Genomic DNA, 18,825 nt, shown 5'->3' on the forward strand with positions numbered 1-18,825 from the left:
GATCATGTCTTTTCTGATATATCTAAAAAGTTAATGCCAAGCTCAAAGTCATCTATATTTTTCTCTTATACTATTCATATTCTATGGGTTTTATAGCTTTGCCATTTGCATTTATGTCCATGACCCATTTTGAGTTAATTTCTGTTAAGACTCTAAGATTTATATCTGAATTAATTTGGGGACATATGGATTTCTCTTTTACTTAGCTTTGGTTCTGTTTCAAGTTAATCACGGGTTTCTTTACTTTTAGAAAATGCCCAGGGATTCAAAATGCAATTAAAGTCACTAAAACATATGCAAAGTTACGCATAATTAAAACCATTCATTGTTTGGCTGATATTTCATAGAAGAAGGCGCGCACCCAAACTGAGTTCTATTGAACTGTGGTTGGTGGGGAAGTAGACTATGATAGAAGAGGGAATTTCTTCAAGTCTTTTTTTTTTTAAATTTAAATTTTATTGAATCACCATGTGGAGGGTTACATAGTTCTCAGGATTATGTCAGTTATACAGTACTCAAACACCCTTCCCTTCACCCGTGCCCATATTCCATCACCAACCACCCCATTATACCTCCCGCTCCCTTACGCCCCCCCAGTCCCCGCCCTTGTAAGTGATAAGTTTCACTTCGTTTACGCTTTATCTTGGTTACAGTCCATGTTTCAACACATAACTCACCATTGTTGCTAGGGTTTCCCCCCAAAAAAGAAAAGACAGTCCCACTATCAAGGAAGCATTTGATGGCTCTCCATTGCTGAGAATGTAGAGATATTAAGTCCCGCTGTTTGTTACATAACTTTTCTATTTTTTTCCCCCCTTGTTCCACGCCACCGAGATCACGCCTGTTTAGTAATCACCACTCTACCTGACAAAGGGAAAACAAACCAAAAAATATGGTTATTTCCCATCATCAGCCGGCGTGGGGCTCTGGCTTAGTTGATAGTCTGGTAGAATGTCTGCAAGCAGTTTCTGGAACCAAAAGTGATACGCTGGTATCGGCCCCGGCTCGAGATTCCACCAGCGTCCCGCTGTTCCAAGTAATTTCAAGTCTTTACTGTGATTCTAGGACATGTTTAGTCAAAGGATGTTAAAAGATCCAGGGAATGTGACCAATAATACATTTTGCACTTAGGTTTAAATTGCTCAATTTTTAAATTTGGGTCTAAAGAACTCGGCTCTCATAAATTCATTTGCTTGTAAAGACAAAACAAGAACTAAAACTATGGAAGAAAAAAGAAAAAACATACAAAATCTCTGCCATGGCACTGTATACAATGGACTAGAATGCCATGGTTACTATTGCAGGTAACTGTGTTTATGTCCACAGTTCCTGTTACAATGCTACGGTGCAGTGAGCAGAGAGAGCCGGGATGACTATGGCCTGGGCTCTTCATGCAATGAAAATTCCTTCCTCTCTTAGAACCCAAGTTTCCTCTTAGTATCCAGTAGCATCTCTCAAGGTCTTCGTGAGATAAGAAAGACCTTGTAAACTGCACTTCTATGAATATATCAGGAACCCAGATAAAACGTAATGATCTCTGCCAGGAAATCAGGCATCCTGCCTTTAACCTTTGAACTACAAAATCACAGCGTTTGTGGCAAAGATTTTGACTATATAGTGTTCTGTTATTGAAACATCGACATTTGGTTTAAGATTGTGTCACTGAACCGCTTAATGTCATACAATGGTTTCTGTTGAATTAACAAGTCAACAAGGTACATTTCTAAGCTATCATCTGGATCAAACGTGAACAATTATTAAACTCTTTTGATCTGACACATTTGAGTGGACTGCTGATATATTTCATTTTCCAGGAAACACAGATATGGTGAAAGTAAAACATTTTTGTTTTAAGTAATTTGTGTTAAGTTTGATAGAGACTTTTCTTAAATAATATTTGTATCTGACAACTAGGTTATAGGAAATATTTTTCAAATTTTGCAAATGAAAAATAGGGGCACAGGATAAAAAGAATCATGATTCCATTCTGTCATCTTAGAGAAATTCCTCTTTTTATCTTTGTGCAATCACTACCTGCAAGTGCAGTGAGCTCTGACTAGAATAGTGAGAGTTAAGAGTAAATGTACTGAGAAATGCCATTGGTGTTCGTAATGGTACATTAAATAGTTGGTGTTTGGAGGATGCAACTTTAATTTCCCTTTGTGTCTAATTGCTGTAATTGAAATACATGGAGACTCCCTTGGAGTTGTGTGATGGGTTCTTTCCTTCCTCGGGGACTCGGAGCTCCTTCACAGCAGAGTGTCAGGTGACAGGCTGATATCGAAAGAATACAGTTCTGCAGGATGATAAGATGGTCCAGTTCTGCTTCTGTAAAAATTATATCTCATTACTGTATTGATTAGAATATTTGCTGGCCTTTCAACAACGTTAAGCGGGGACAGTTGGTGAAGATCGAGTCAGCAAAGGAGCCTGACTAAAAATGCTTCTTCCTCTGGTGCCAAAATGGGTTAGGAGACCTCAGGATCACAGTCAGTAGGCGGGAGGCTCTGCTTCTCGTGCCGCGGCTCTTGGTTCATCTCTGGGCGGAAGGCGCGCCGGGAACACCTCCCCTCCCAGGATCACCTACAGGCTACGTCACTAAAGAAAGTCCTACCTCCTGGTGTAGGGGTCTTAGAGGGTGGCTCTCACCGCGTGCAGCCCGGGGAGGGATTTTTTTCCCTCTCCACCCCATTTTTCTGAGCGAAAATGGCGGCAGCGGCAGCAGCCACGTGGTGAGAGCCACCCTCTAAGACCCCTCCACCAGGAGGTAGGACTTTCTTTAGTCTTTAGCTATCGCGGCCGCGCGGACTCAAAGTCTTCACTTTTACCAAGGAAGAGAAATTATTAGATGATGCTTATTCAGCAGGCCTGATTGTTGGGGAAAATTTCCAATCAACAATAGTGAGTTCTGTATGGAAATATGAAATGTACTCAATATATAGAGAGAATAATGGGAATATCATCAGCTACTTAGATGGGGGGTGGGGTGGGAGGGGGGTGTATTGGGGTTCTTGGTGGTGGAACGGGTGCACTGGTGAAGGGATGGTGGTTTAATCAGTATTTGACTGTGACTTAAACCTGAGAGCTTTGTATTTTTTTTCTTGTTTTCACGGTGGTTCAATAAAATATTTCTTTAAAAAAAAATGCTTCTTCCTGTTTCTTTCATTGGGATTCCTGTGCCTTGGTTTTGCTTGGCTGCCTTTTTTAAAAAATTATTTTAGTTTTATTTTTTTATTGAATCACCATGAGATACAATTACAAGCTTTCATGTTTGAGTTTCAATCATACAATGATAAAACACCCATCACTTCACTCATGCACGTTCTCCACCACCAATATCCCCAATATACCACCCCCCATCCCACCCCTCCCCCTCCTCTATGGCAGACAATTTCCCCCATGCTTTCTCTCTATTTGGGGGCATTATAGTTTGCAATACAGATACTGAGAGGTTATCCTGTTTGGTCCTTTATCTACTTTCTTGGCCGCCTTCTTAAACTTCTGTTTCTTTCTGCAAAATGTCTACTCTGATGACCTGATTGATTGCAGGTCTTTCGACAGTACCTAGGGATTTTGCTTCCTTGCTCAATTTTGTATGTTTCTATTTATTTGTAGTTTGACAGTTGTATACGCAGTACCTCTTAAAATATTGACATATAGAATGAAGTTAAATCATTGAGAAGTTAGATATTTATATATTTTAATTTAAATATGCATAAATTAGAGATCACTTTATAAACAAATATTTTTAGTGATAGATTAGAATGTATATCTGCATCAAAAATTTTAGGAGATATTTTCCAATGTCTTTTCTGAAATTAATTTAACACAAGTATCTATTACACACTCCCCATTGCTGAGTGTGTTCTGAGGAGACTAAATAAAAGACTACAAAACCAGTGCCTGGATCTTTCTGTTAATTCACTTAATTATTCCTTAGTAATGTTTGTTTGCTCTGTTGTCCCTGTGCTGATCTCACACATTTCTGTGATGAGTTTATGCTTCATGGTGCCACTTCTTTTACTACATAAATGATAAGGATGAACATTGGTATGAGTGCATTATACTTTTGTTTCTGAGCTGGAGTGATAGCACAGCGGGTAGGGCATTTACCTTGCACGAAGCCGACCCAGGTTTGATTCCTCCGTCCCTCTCAGAGAGCCCAGCAAGCTCCCAGTGGCATATTCGATATGCCAAGAACCGAAATAAGTCTCACAATGGAGATGTTACTGGTGCCTGCTCGAGCAAATAGATGAACAATGGGACGACAGTGCTGCAGTGCACCTATTAAAGTATATTAAAATACATTACAGTTTTTCTTTGAACAATAGGTTGCAAATAAATGTAATTCTGTTAAAATGTGGTACAAATTTTAGAATTGTTTCTGATAAATTCTGACTGTTATGGGCAGGAAATTGCACTCTGACTGACCACAGTTTAATCCTTGGAACTGCATATGATGCTTGAGCATTAGCCAGAATGATTCTGGGCTACATAGCCAGTGTAGCCCTGACAGTGGGGCTGGAGCGATAGCACAGCGGGTAGGGCATTTGCCTTGCATGCAGCTGACCCAGGTTCAATTCCCAGCATCCCATATGGTTCCCCGAGCACCACCAGGGGTAATTCCTGAGTGCAGAGCCAGAAGTAACCCCTGTGCATCTCTGGGTGTGACTCAAAAGAAAAAAGAAATAAAATTGCAACTAGAAAAGATCAGATATTGTTATTTGAAATATGCAGGTACTAGTATAAATATAATTCCTTTCTATTTTTTTAAGATTTAGGGTTTATTCATTCAAACCATCCATTACTATTTTTAAAAACCTTAGTTTTCACCTTTATCTTTTATTACATATAAAACATTCAACAACTCATTTGAAAACTGTCTACAGTTTTTAAAAGTCTTGACATTCACATCATGTGTGTCCTTGGTCAAAATTACATTTATTCTCTTAAAATTAATTTTTCAACACTAAGTCGGTGACTTCTTGTTACAGCTTTATTATTTTCATTTCGATAAGTGATGTGATGATAGTCAAAGAAGTTTAAGCATTAATCTTAATAATTAAAGTAATGTCATCTCTAAATTGGATTGTGAAATACTATTTTCACCTCATATTCACAAGCAGGCACCCCAAATGTCAAACCACATCATCTAAAATGTGTTCCCTTAGTTTATTATATTTAATTGATAAACAAGGTCTGGTGCCAGGAATGTAATTTTAGTTTCCTGTGTTTTAAAAGAAGCTCTTTTAGATTTGGGAACAGAACGTCTTCTACAACAATGGTGCAATTAGAAATATATTAAAAGGCAGTTTTCAGTTATTTATAATCAACATTATTTTTCCAAAGTAATATTGAATTTAAACACATTTCTTAATGTTGACTAAGTTGATTTTTATTTTATAATGTAAGCCAGTCCTGTGAGATGCTATATAATAATATAATGTTTTTATTCATTCTATGTTTTTGTAATATACTGTATCACTGTTATTCTGTTGCTCATCGATTTGCTCAAGCAGACACCAGTAACGTCTCCATTGTGAGACTTGTTGTTACTGTTTTTGGCATATCGAATGCACCACAGGTAGCTTGCCAGGCTCTGCCGTGCAGGCAAGATACTCTCGGTAGCTTGTCAGGCTCTCCAAAAGGGACAGAGAAATCAAACCCCCGTTGGCCTCATTCAAGGCAAACATCCTACCGCTGTGCTATCTCTCTAGCCCTAATGCCTCCCCAAAAGAATCTAACATATAACCCTGATTGGAGATTTATGAAGGGTGTGAGAATATGGACATGCCCATGATGGGGATACTTTTGTTGTTTTTGTTTTATCTCTTCATTAAATACCCAAGTGAGATTATACACCATGTTTTAAAAATTATTTTAGGCAATGTGGTTTATGAAACTGTTATTGGTCTGAAACCCTTTTCAGACATATAGCAACCCGGCACCACGTCCACTGCCAGTGTCCATATCCCTCCCAAAGAAACTTCAAAATAATGAACTCATTCAAATTAAAAGATGCTGTCGCCTTTTGCAGCATAAAGATGTCACCCGCCATAGGTGAAATATTCAAAATGAAAGGGAAGAAGGGGAAGGCGTATGTTTCTCCTGTCTCCAAGCAGAGGGCATAGCAATGGGTTCCCACATTCGCGGCAGTTGTTGACAATCAGCCAATGAATCTCTCAAAAGAAGTCAGGGTGATTTTTTAAAAAATTGGCTCCCTTGGGGATGACTGAGATAAAGAATCCCGTATTAGAGCTTATTTCAAGACAAGAGCTCTACTGGCTTTCAAAGGGAGATGCTGGAGGGTCTTCTCTCAGAGACGCAGAGCTGGGGTGCCCTGTTGAAGGGGCGCGTCCCTTTCCTTCTTAGGGAGAAGCTCTGGGATTTGAATTCTCTCTGGGTTGTGTCTCAATCTCCACACCCCACTAGGAAACAGTTTCTTCCTCTTTGAGATCCTTCTAGGTATCCCTTGGCTGGACTGCAGGCCTTCAGGGCCAATGTTCCCAATGTTGCTGTGTTTTGGGGAACTTTGGACGCATTGAACTAGGGGCCACTGGCGTTGGCCGCATGGGCAGGCCTCAGCAGGGAGCTTGCTCTTTGACCGTTAGATATGCTACATGCCGCTTTTTTCTTGTGCATCCTTTGTCTAGCTGGAGAGACTGCGGACCTCCCAATGGGACAAGCGGGAGACACTGGAAACTGAGAAGCAAGAACTGGAGAGAGAGAACCGGAGGCTGAGGCTGCACGTGCAAGAAATGGACGCGCTTCTGCACAGAACACGGAGACTCAGCGCAGACACGCAAGGGCTGACCGTGAAGGCGTCGCAGTTGGGCCTGCAGGACCAAGACCAGGTAAGAACGCTGGCGGGACACTCTCTGGATTGTTCCCCTCCCGGTGCCGCCTTCACTTGAACACACCTTCAAACCCCGCCTTTCTTTCCTGCTTATACCCAGAGCACCCGCTGTCCCTGGTACTCATAAAATCCTGATGCTCATGCACATGAAAAAGGGTGACAAACGCTCTCTGAAAATGGTGATGACAAGTCTTGCTATCTCAAGCTCTTCCACGCAGAAGGGGGAAATCAAGGCGGGACCTTCATTGTCTGGGCTTCTGGTAGTGCTTCCAATTCTGAACCAATTGACGTTTGCAATCGAGACATTTGTGTTGATTAGTTATCTGATGTGGATTTGTTAGAGATGTTGGTGGGCCTTGACAGACATTTAGGTTGACGCTTTGTAATGTTCTCTGGTTCCTTTCATCTAACAAGTTTTTGAGCCAATCAAATATATCCTGCAGAAAGCAGCTTTTATAGACCGTGACGTAAATATTAAAACCAAAATTAAATTTCAGCATTGGTAAATTTGGGTAGTTTAGGAATTGTTTTTGTTCTAATGTAAATTGATGCGGCTGCTATAGATATGATTTTTTGGATAAGCTTTCAGAGATTTTTATATTCTCTTAGTGGCAGTTGTAATTTGCATGATTTATTGTCATTATGCTGAAAAAATATAGGCATCTTGTTTTTTTTCTTTCATCAAAGAATCTAGAGCATTTTAATACACATTTTTTATTCCTTTAACAATGAATTAGAAGTGATTTTGATAAGTACATTTTTTTCTTGAAGCAGTTCATACTCATATATTCTCCGGGAACTAAATGACCAGAAAAAAAATAGAATCCCATATTGCTTTTCGCTATTCTTTGTAATACCAGGGGTTTACTGAAAATGAAAGATTAAATTTCATTAGTGTTTCATGACTTGGTCATGCAAATATTTAAAGTTGAGTGTGACAGTCAGTGAGCACAATTCCTTATCAAGTGGACTCAAAAAACACTGCATTGCTATACTCATTCCCACCTTACCTATAGCCTGATAAATCTGCGGAGAATTGTTTCTTTTGCATATATCTGCTTCCAAAGGCATAGAATTTTTTTCAGCTGTGGAAAATGGTTTGATATGCTTCTAAATACCTGTTTCTGTTGGACTCATTTGTACGGAACAAAGTTAGATATGGCATGTCAGTTGCTATTCTAGATCCTGGCGATGTGGGGAGTGAAGAATAATGATTCATTAAAAACAATTCACTTCCCAGCACAAGCTCAGGGTCTGTACAGGGAGATAAACATACCAGTTAGCATCAATAATACATCATGAGGATTGTTAAGGAAGGGCGCACAGAAGAAGAAGAAATTCTATTTCACTTTGATTCTTTCCATTTATGTCTATTTGTTGTAACATGAAGTGTAGTAGTCAGGAATAGGAGTGTATGTCGGGGTCTGAACTAGCATTGGCTAGTTCTAGAACTGGCATTGACGTTTATTCACATGTCTTCTGTCTGTGGGTACTGAGTTGAGCTCTGGGCCACTGGAGCCAGTGAAGTTTCTTTGTCTGGACCTAGACAGAATTTGGAAATTGGGAAGATTTCAGAATGTCTGACCAATCAGTGAGTGTGCTTCCCCACCGTACTCTTCCTTCAAGTGGGAATCATTTGGAAGGCGACGAGAGGGTGTTGGTGATCATCACCTTCTTATTAAGAATCTAGGGAACAGCCGGTAGGACCACTAGGAATGATAGCTCATAGTGCCCTGGGGGAGTGAAGAACGTGTCCAGGCAGAGTCCATAGAGATCATCTTTTAAGAAACAAAAATAGCTCTGGATTAAGAAAATGGATCTTTGCTATGAGTTGGTGAAAACTGTCAGATCAACATGACTCCAAATTCCTTTCCAAGCTGTCTCCCCTTGCTATGAACCATCAAGAGAACAGAGAAATGCTTTTCATGCAGTTCTGATGTCACCATCTGCGAGAGAGAGAGAGAGAGAGAGAGAGAGAGAGAGAGAGAGAGAGAGAGAGGGAGGGAGAGGGAGAGGGAGAAAGAGAGAGAGGGAGGGAGAAAGAGAGAGAGAGATATATATAGAGAGATATCCCATATATGGGATTTAGAAAAAGCAGCAGTATGGGGGCAACAAATGGTCCGAGTCATTAGAACTGAATATTTTGTTTATAGCACTGAGCTAGCATGGGGTGTGGTGTTGGAATGATGGGTGCTTGAAAATTATAATTAACAGTGTTGTAAATCCCAGTACTTCAATAAAAATGATAGAAGTGTCAAAAAGAGAGAGAGAACAGAGAATAAGAGAAGGAAAGAAGGGATTTTGTCTCTCTCTCTTTACAAGTCAGAACAAAATAAACAAAGGGGTGAAGCAATACATTTAATCGAATATTTATCACAATCAATTATGATTTTTTTTTACAGTCGTGGAAAACAAAAATATTTCCTTGCCATTTAAAAGTATGATATTAAAAATCCTGTACTTGCTGATTCGTTCATTCTTGAACCCATGAAGTCTTATTTCTGGCCCCTGCAGCCCAGACACTTTTTAAAGTAAAAAGTTGCAGGGAAAAGTGGCACGTATTCTGTCGGGTACAGCCCCCTGAACTCTCAGCGTGCCTCTCATAAAATGCTTTGGAAGCTTCTTTCCTTAAATCATTTTGGCAACAAGATCCTTTCATTCAGGTCACATAAGGGGTCATTTTCGAAAAGTTAATGTGACAGGGTGGTAATTGATGTGTCTCAGGGAAATGATGAATTAATCTGAAAGTGAAAAGGCCATCAAAGTCAATTTCTAATGAGTTTACTTTACAGACAACAGTTCAGATCCAAGGAATGACATTATGTTTATTTTCTTTGTAACTTAGTCTGGAATTATGTTTTATTTCCATTCAGTGGGTTACCACCCAAACCAGTGTTTTTTGCCAAGTTATTCCTAATCATAGTTTTTCTTTTATAGTTTCTATAGCTTATAGCTTATGATTTCTTAAGTAATTACACCCATCCTTCGGTAGTAAAATAATACGAAAATATAGATAGAAAATATAGTTTGATGATAATAGGTTGATTTAGTATATTTAACTATTATTGCACAGTTTTGCTCTTTTCAAACAGTTGAGATTTTTTTAATTCTTCTTTTATATATTCTATTTTTTTCGGGGGGTCACACCCAACGATGCTCAGGGGTTACTCCTGACTCTGTACTGAGGAATCACTCCTGGAAGTGCTTGGAGGATCATATGGGATGCTGGGAATTGAACCCAGCTTGGCCACCTGCAAGGTAAACACCCTACCCACTGTACTATGACTCTGGCCCCAGTCGAGAATTTTTAGTATACCATCAGTAAAGAGACTACTGTAGAGCCAGATATAAGGAAAATTTAAATGCTTTGTACATTAAATGAATTCTGTTTTATCAATGTGATAAAATATATGTGGTGCCAGGTTCAAACAAAATAAAAGAATTATTTTGATGCATCTATTTTGAAGAGTATCTTTTGCTTTTTCTTTTTTGTTTTTGTTTTTGTTTTGGTGTTTGGCCCACCTGGTGGTCCGCAGGACTTCCTGCTGGCTCTCCGCCCAGGGACCAAGCCTGATGGGCTCCGGAACCACATGGAGTGCCAGGGATTGAACCCAAGTTGACCAAGTTCCAGGCAAACAACCTACCCACTGTACTATCACTTGGTCTCAGAATATTATTTTTGAAACACAAAAAATGATGAGACATAATATTTTGGGTGAATTGCAGTTTAGTTATTTCAGGAACACATTCATGACTTGGGGTGCTTTTAACAAAAGAGGCTTTCATGTTTCCAACGGAACCTTGCGTGGAGCAGGGTTCTTCTCCCCAAGCTGCTTACAGTTTAGCAGAGAGAGTTTCTTAGTCTTCTAGACATTTGTTGACCATATTAGGAAATTATGTGCTGAGAGAGCTGCCATTAGCATTCAATAAAGATGCAAAATAAGGTGGATTTCAGGTGGGGGTTCTGCCCTACCCTGCGGTATTGAGGGCTTACTCCTGGCTCTGTGCTCCGGGATCACATCTGGAGGGTTCAGAGGACAATGAGGGAGTGCTGGGGATTGAACCAGGTTGAACACATTCAAGGCACATTCCCTAGCCACTGTCCTATCTCTCCAGCTCCCAACTAAGGTGAATTTTTTTTAAAAAAAGTGCTACTAGGTGTTGAACCCGAGGTCTGACACCACAGAGGTCTGATCTGTATTCTACCACTGGGCCGTATCTTGGTCTCAGGTACCGTCAACTCTCAGACGACATGGTTGCTCACAGGCAAGTACATGTATTTGATTGTTATTGTGTTGTTCAAGTTGGTTTAATTCTTTTTCTTTTGCGATAACTGGGCTTGCTTGCTCCAGGCTCTGCACTCGGGGATCGCGCCTAGACGTGACCAGGGGGCCGTCTGCGGTGCCAGATTTCAAACCCAGGCTGCCCGTGTGCAAAGCCAGTGCTGGCACTGTCTCTCCCGGCCCCACACGCACTTCCAAATTTGTTCCTTACAAATATATCATAAAATTATAGTTCTGATTTTCTTCCTGCTTTGTCATTTCCTATGGGAAAGAGAAACAGGTAAGGGTTTTCATATATATGAAGCACTATTTTTAGAAAGAAATTGTTGGATAAGATTTTGCTTTGTCTTGCGGAAACACTCAATTCTGTCATGTTCTGTTAAATTAAACTGGTGCATATTAGTTCACTTGCTACCCGAGTGCTTGGCACATCATCATGAATGTGTGCACAGAAGAATAAATTAATTTACACTTCCATTTTCATTATTTAAATTCCATTGTATATTTTGATTGATCTTTAGTTTGTATGCTTTACCTTTTATTCTATTAACTGCAATTGATGCAAGGTTATTAGAGGTTTATGTGGCCTTTTAAAGTCTCCTTTCTGTGTATGAGATAATCGTTTATCAGTAAATGTTGTACAGCCACCTCCTTTTTCTAATTCTAAAACATTTTAATCATCTGAAAGCAAGCTCAGTAAACACTGTATAGCAACACCCTATTCTCTCTCTCTCTCTGGGCCACAGCTCCCATTTCTCGTCTGGATGTTTTCCAGTTTGGGATATTTCCTACAAAGAGAATGCATCACTTTTGCCACTGGTTTCTTTAACTCACTACAAGGGTTTCTATATTCTTTCACGCTGTATCACACATCAGTAATTTATTCCTTTCCGACTGCGTAGAATTGAATTCTATGAACATCATCCACTGTTCCTTTGTCAGGAGCTAATGGCCTCGACACTTGTGTCTCTTCTATCTTTAGCCTTTGTGCTTACTGGTATCATGAAATTGCATGCACATGTATTTATTTCGGTACTCATTTTACTCCTGGGACTCCGAGCCAGGCTGTTTTCACTCAGGGCGCCCTGGAGAGGGGCGAGTGAGAACTCTCCCCACCCCAAGGGACCCAGCTCTGGCAACCGACCTCCACTACCCAACTACCACCAGGCTCCAGGCTGCTTTCCAGACCGTGAGACACATTATAAAACACTTCCCACCCATTTTCCATAGTTACCACACCATATTTAATGGAGTTCAGACAGCAGGCAACAAATCATAGAAAGTAATAATATATATCCACATACCTCTCAGAGAGCCTGGCAGGCTCCCTACCAAGAGTATCCTGCCCTCACCGGCAGAGGCTGACAAGCTCCCTGTGGTGTATTGGATATGCCAAAAACAGTAATGATGGGTCTCATTCCCCTGACTCTGAAAGAGCCTCCAATCATTGGGAAAGACGAGTAAGGAGAGGCTGCTAAAATCTCAGGGCTGGGGCAAATGGAGACATTACTGGTGCCCACTCAAGAAATCAATGAACAACAGTTTGACAGTGATACAACCATACAGTGATACTCATTTTACTATTGGTGGGTAAGTATTCATGAGTGGAATGGCTGGGTGATCTGTTAGTTATGTAATCTTACTTTCAGAGGAACTACCAAATACCTTTGTATGGTAGGTAAACTATTATATTCTGACCTCAGTGAGTTCATATTCCTTTTATCTTTGGACACAGCTGCTTCACTACTTATTTTGTTCTTGAAGTAACTATAAAATATTATATTTAAGAATCTGTTACTGAATTCAAGGTTATGGAAATTTATCCCCTCTGTTTTCTTCTAAAACATTTATAGGTTAGTTATATTTAGATTATTAATTTTCTATGACACTTTTTATTTCACTCCAACTAATAAAATGTGACATTAGATTCCAACTTCATTATTTTATTTACGGATATCCATCTTTCCCACTACTATTTTTTGAAGGCATTTTCCTCTAACTGAGTTGTTAGAAAACCATAGCATCCATAAATGCGTGTGTACATTTCTGGACTTTCAGTTCTATTCAACAATCTAAATTTTATTCTCATGCCAGTATCATAATGTTTTGATTATTGTATCCTTTTGTAAGTTTTTAAATAAGGAAATTCATATTTAGTCTCCCTCAATATAATTTTTGGGTAATCAAGAACTAGAAACATTTCACATAAATTTAAGTATCATTTTCTCATATCTGCCAATAAAATCACTATAGACATATTAAAAGAGACTGCCAAATGTGAACTTATCTATTAATCACCCAGTTTACGGTATCTCTATTATTGTAGCCTGAACAGATTAAGACAACAACAGGACAACAACAGGAAGACAACAGAAAATCCCATTGCTCATCGATTTGTTTGAGTGAGCATCAGTAACGTCTCCATCGGGAGACTTGCTGTTACTGGTTTTGGCATATTGAATACACCACAGGTAGCTTACCAGATACTCTCAGTAGCTTATCGGGCTCTCTAAGAGGGGCAGAGGAACCCCTCTCTAAGAGGGGCAGAGGCACCAGGCTGTGTCAGCCTGGTGCAAGGCAAACACCCTACCGCTATGCTATTGCTTCAGCCGTGCATTAAGACAACAAGGTAAAATATTTCTACCCATGAACATGGAATGCTATTCCAGTGACTTATATCTTATTTAATTTTTCTAGCAGTTTAATATAATGTTCAGAGTGTCTCTGGGGGCTGGAGAGATAAGGCAGTGGAATGTGTTTGCCTCGCATGCAACTGACCCAGGTTTGATCCTCAGCCTCATTGCTCCCTGAGCCCCGCCAGGAGAAAGCCCTGAGTACAGGTGGGTGTACCCTCCCTACCAAAAATAAAAAAAAATGAAAAACATTGTTATGAGATTAATGAGATTACTACACACAAAAATGAGCTTGAATCCTTTATCTATTTGGTTCAGTAGTTTCTATTTTATTTTATTCTTTTTGGATGCTAATGGAAATTGAATATTTAAATTTATTTTAAAATTAGTCATTGCTAGCATATACAAATACAATTGATTATTATTTGTTTATTTCTCTAGAATTTTTCTGAATTTGTGTTTAATCTCTAAAATTTTGCATATTCTTTGGACCTTTTTATTTTTCTACAAAATTGTATCACATGTGAGCAGTGATTTTGTTCTTCTATTTCAATTTAGTGTGTAATTATCCTAGTTATAATTTTTGAAGAGGAGTGGTGGAAATAGGCATCCTTGTTCATGGTGTTAAAAGGAACTCTTTCTCTCTTTTAACAGTGTTATATTATTACTGTGTTATATTATTTCCCTTAATTCTCCTTTGTTCTTTATCTTTCCTTTAACGAAAGGACTTTCCCCACAAATTTTACGTTAAAGAAATGTCAGTAATTTTTTTCAATAGAAATAATTTGTGGAAGACAATATTTTTCTGTGTCAAAAGATGCAGTTTTTAGAATATTACATTTTTATGAGATTAATAAATTTAATTGAAAAATCAATTGAGATAAGTGTAATGGAAAAATAATATACGTGATTTGTAAAGGTTATTATAACCACGATAGCCTGAAAGCAAAACAGTTATATGAAATCACAAATAACAAAATAGATTTCAAGAGATTCCAAAAGCTTCTTGAGTGCTTTTTGAATCTTGAAGTGTCGCTATTGTTTGTATATCTATTTCTTCTGAAGTAAGGCAATTTCAAAAATATATGTATTCTTTAGGGGGAAGTGTTGGAAATTAGAGTATTTTTTCATTTGAAAAAAATATTTCTATTATTTTTCTACTATTTCTAATAAAAATAAATTTTTTATAGAGGAACTAAGTAATTATAAAGATCAAAGAAAAAGTATATTGATATCTGTGAAAATTATAGAGTGACTTCTCTTCACATTGGGAGAAATAGGAAATGAAATTCGGTCCTTGATAGTCAGGGCATTGACACATACCTAGGAAAACAAGGTAATTTGATGTCTGGTGCTCAAACTGAATAAGCCATTATCATTCATTTTGGATTGAGCCACAGAATCTATGAGAAGATTCTGAGTACTAGTGTGTTTCTTGTTTAACATACAAAACGTGGATTGAAGGTGCAAAATAGTGTATGATTCTTGGCTGGAGATTGCTGGATGGCTCAGAGCACACATTGCACGCGGCTTGTCAGGGTCACTGAAGAGCATCACAGGGTCCCCCCGGGCACCTCTAGGAGTGACCTTTGAGCACCGAGCCTGGAGCATTGCTGGATATGGTTCCCCAGAACAAGAAGAGAATGAAAATAAGAATATATGATTCCAATAACAAGTAGTCCTAAGAGATATTTCTGTTATGTCTCCATTTACCTCATCAAAAAAGAGAAATATAAAACCTGTTCCACTGCAGAAAAAATGACTTGAATACTAAATATTCATCAGTCTTAAAAACAACTCATGAGGTGTCAACAGTTTGGTTTCAAGTTATATTTTTTAGAGTAATGATTAATTTGTTACTTCAGGACATCTTCCAAGGCACTGCTTTCACTTTCAGAAAGGGGTAAGATGAAGAGAATAACCTTAGGCATTGAGTGTTTGTTAGTAAGAATAAGCCACTTCTTAGGGCTGGATAGATAGTTTAGCAGGTAGGCATGCCCTGACCCCACCAGGCATAATTCCTTAGTTCAGAGTGATCCAGTGAAATTCAAAATAAAAACAAAACAGCAAGAGATAAGATCACACTAGTGAGAATGACACATAAAAAAACCCTGGAAACTTGATGGAAGAGATTTAGTGAAACAGATACCTTGATTCATGATTGCTCATGTTAGTGGGTATGGCATCTAGTTCAGCCTCTATGAAAGCAGCGTGGAGCTTCCTCAAAAACAGAAAAATAAAAATGGAATTCCCTTATGACCCAGCAACTTCATTTCTTGTCATCTACTGTAGATCATAAAAATATATACATATATTTAAATATATTATATATATTCTTTAAAGATCTTAGTACAGTTGTTAGGTTATGGAATAATCCAAATATTCAATGATAGACAAACAGATATAAACAACTTGTGGTATATATTCACAGTGGAGTAGCATGCAGCTGTAAAAGATGAAATAAATTTGCTCTAACTTGGATGTAACTGGACGGTTTCATGCTGAGAAAAGTAATTGAGAGGTAAAAGGACAAGCACTAGATATTCTCATTCATTTGTGGAATATAGAAACAAAACCAGAGAATAGATAGTTTCAAACAATGACGAGCCTTTGGTCTTGGATTATAAATAACATGCCATGGAGAGGTAACTTTGTACATGGATATCATAAACTTGAACACTCTTGTAACCATATGATCTAATCTGTAATTTAAAAATGTTTTAAAGAAATAAAAATTTTCTCTGGTACTAAAATACAAGGGCTTATTGATTGCCACTGTGGCAGTAAAAGCTGTTACTAAGCTAAAAAAATTTTGTACATTTTCATAAGAACAGTGGTATGACATAGCCCCCATTAAAAAAAAACATATCTCCAAAGTATGCTACTTGTCTGTTTGTTTATGTTGCATAACTCACTCTTTAAGATAAACGTTGGCTATGGAGAGAAGGGCTTTCGTAGGCTAAGTCAGTCCTATGTGTCATTAGTCCCAGGCAGACTAAACTTTAGGTAATTCATTCTGTAAAATGGAAGTTTATTAAATTATTTTCATAATCATTGACCAATAGACCAGAAGAAACACAGTACCATGATTACAGCTCTAGGTGACAGTTAGATCTAAAAGAAAATATGAAGCATTTCTGTTCTGTTTAGTGCTTTTCACTCATTTACACATCACTGTATTGCTCAGTGGCTCTCAAGAGTCCTGACGTGGAATCATTAGTGTCTGCAGAAGCAGGAAATGTCAGGCCCTGCCTTAGACCTCCTGACCTGGAAACTCCAGGTGTCAGCCCCAGAAAGCTGGTTTAATAAGCCGCCGAGGGAAACTTGACATCCTCGAAAACTGAGAAGCACTGATTTCGCTGTAGGTTTGCATCGAACCAGTTCTTGTGTTGAAACAGAGATTTGCATGTTTGTTCTCTGTGGACCGACCATTGTTTTGGGCAGTGATTTCCCTGTTCAATGAACTTGGAAACAGCCAAAAGCAGGATCCAGCTCATTTAAGAAAATGGCACCAAAATCTAGAAACTACAAGAGTGAAATTTATATCCTGGGTCCATGAACAATATTTGGGGATGTGGACCAAGTAATACTTAGTATTTTCATTCCAATTTTTTTTTTGCAAGAATAGTTTGGAATAAGTAACTGAGATTCTCCAGCCCCCAAATTCTGTGATTCCATGATGCTTTCCAAAATTTAGCTCTTGGACTTAAATAAAGACATTACTTTGGTTCATGAGGACAATGTAATATTTCTCTGGAATTTTAGTTTATTTTCAATGAAATGGCTGTTGGCTCCCAATATACTTAGCGCACTGTTTCCACTTGCTGGATTGATTTCTTTTTAATTTGCACAGTTAAATTTAATATGGTTGTTGACATAATTGAGAGATTTTTCATTTAATATTTCTCTACTACTGGCCATCACTTTCTGTTTTCCTATCATTTTATTATGCTTAATTTAATGGTATTTAAATTCCCATAACATTTGGCAGCCTTTCTAATTCTCTCTAAGTTCTAGGAAAATACAAGAGAGGAAGTACAAATACATCAGTAACTAACAAGAATCATCTCTTTGCTTTTTAACCAACTGTAATTTAATTTTCCGTTCCATAGTTCTTTTTTTTCTCTTTGTGAAGGTGGTTCTATTTTAGTGCAGAGTGAACGGGAAGTCAATAGAGAAAGAATAATTACAAATCACACTCATATTTGACATTCAGCTTATTTTCTATTCTGCTGAAACCATGTTACTCTATGTACACTGGATGGAATTAGCATGGAGAAGAGAAAGAATTTAAAAATAGATGAGAAATATTCTCTACAGGGCACTGCTTCTTAGAGTTGGAACATGATCTATCTGTACCAGATAATTTTCTTTCTGGAAATAAAAATTCTTTATTAGAAGGCATGTAACTTGGAATCTAGAAGTGCACGTAATTCAAACAAGCACCTTAGTGATTTTCAGGTACACTATAGTTTGGAAACTCTCAAGCTCACACTTCAGTTTGCAAAATACGTTATAATATAACCGTGGTGATATTGTAAAAAAGGATTATAAAATATACTTTGTGATAACTGGGAATAAGTTCACTGATATTTGATGGCGTTGCTGAAGAGAGAGAGGGAGAGAGAAACAGAGAAGAGACAGAGACAGAGAGAGAGGCATGTGTGTGTGTTGTGTGTGTGTAACTTTAGGAAAGACAATACTTAAATTCACTTTTATTAATGTGAATTTCAAATGACATATTTTCTTTGGGGTGGGAATCTCTCAAGCAGTGCTTAGGGGACCCGACTAGTGGATGGCGCTGGTGATGCTTAACACCACAGGCAGTTCAATGTCCAGATGCAAGGCAGTGAATCTGCTTAAGCATTACGGGGGCATCCACATTCTGGAACTCCTGACTCTCACCGGGTAGTGCTCAAGAGCCATTCCTGGGGCACGAACCCAGTGCAGGCCCCTGCCTCGCCTAATTCTACTACCTCCCAGCTCCCAAATTACGTATCTTCAAGGATGTTGTATGCATTTCACTATTGCATTTCGCTGAATGTCGCACATC

The 18,825-nt window shown here is 38.5% G+C and overlaps 1 protein-coding gene across 1 annotated transcript in view; it reads left to right on the forward strand.

Moving 5' to 3' along the window:
- CCDC102B (coiled-coil domain containing 102B) overlaps positions 1-18,825 on the forward strand; it is a 280,013-nt gene that overhangs the window by 116,743 nt on the left and 144,445 nt on the right. The window contains exon 5 of the mRNA XM_055129118.1: positions 6,654-6,854. Coding sequence (XP_054985093.1) covers positions 6,654-6,854 — 201 coding nt within the window. The remainder of the gene's footprint in view (positions 1-6,653; positions 6,855-18,825) is intronic.

The sequence above is a fragment of the Sorex araneus genome, chromosome 2 (assembly GCF_027595985.1).
Source record: "Sorex araneus isolate mSorAra2 chromosome 2, mSorAra2.pri, whole genome shotgun sequence".
Taxonomy (NCBI): Eukaryota; Metazoa; Chordata; class Mammalia; order Eulipotyphla; family Soricidae; genus Sorex; species Sorex araneus.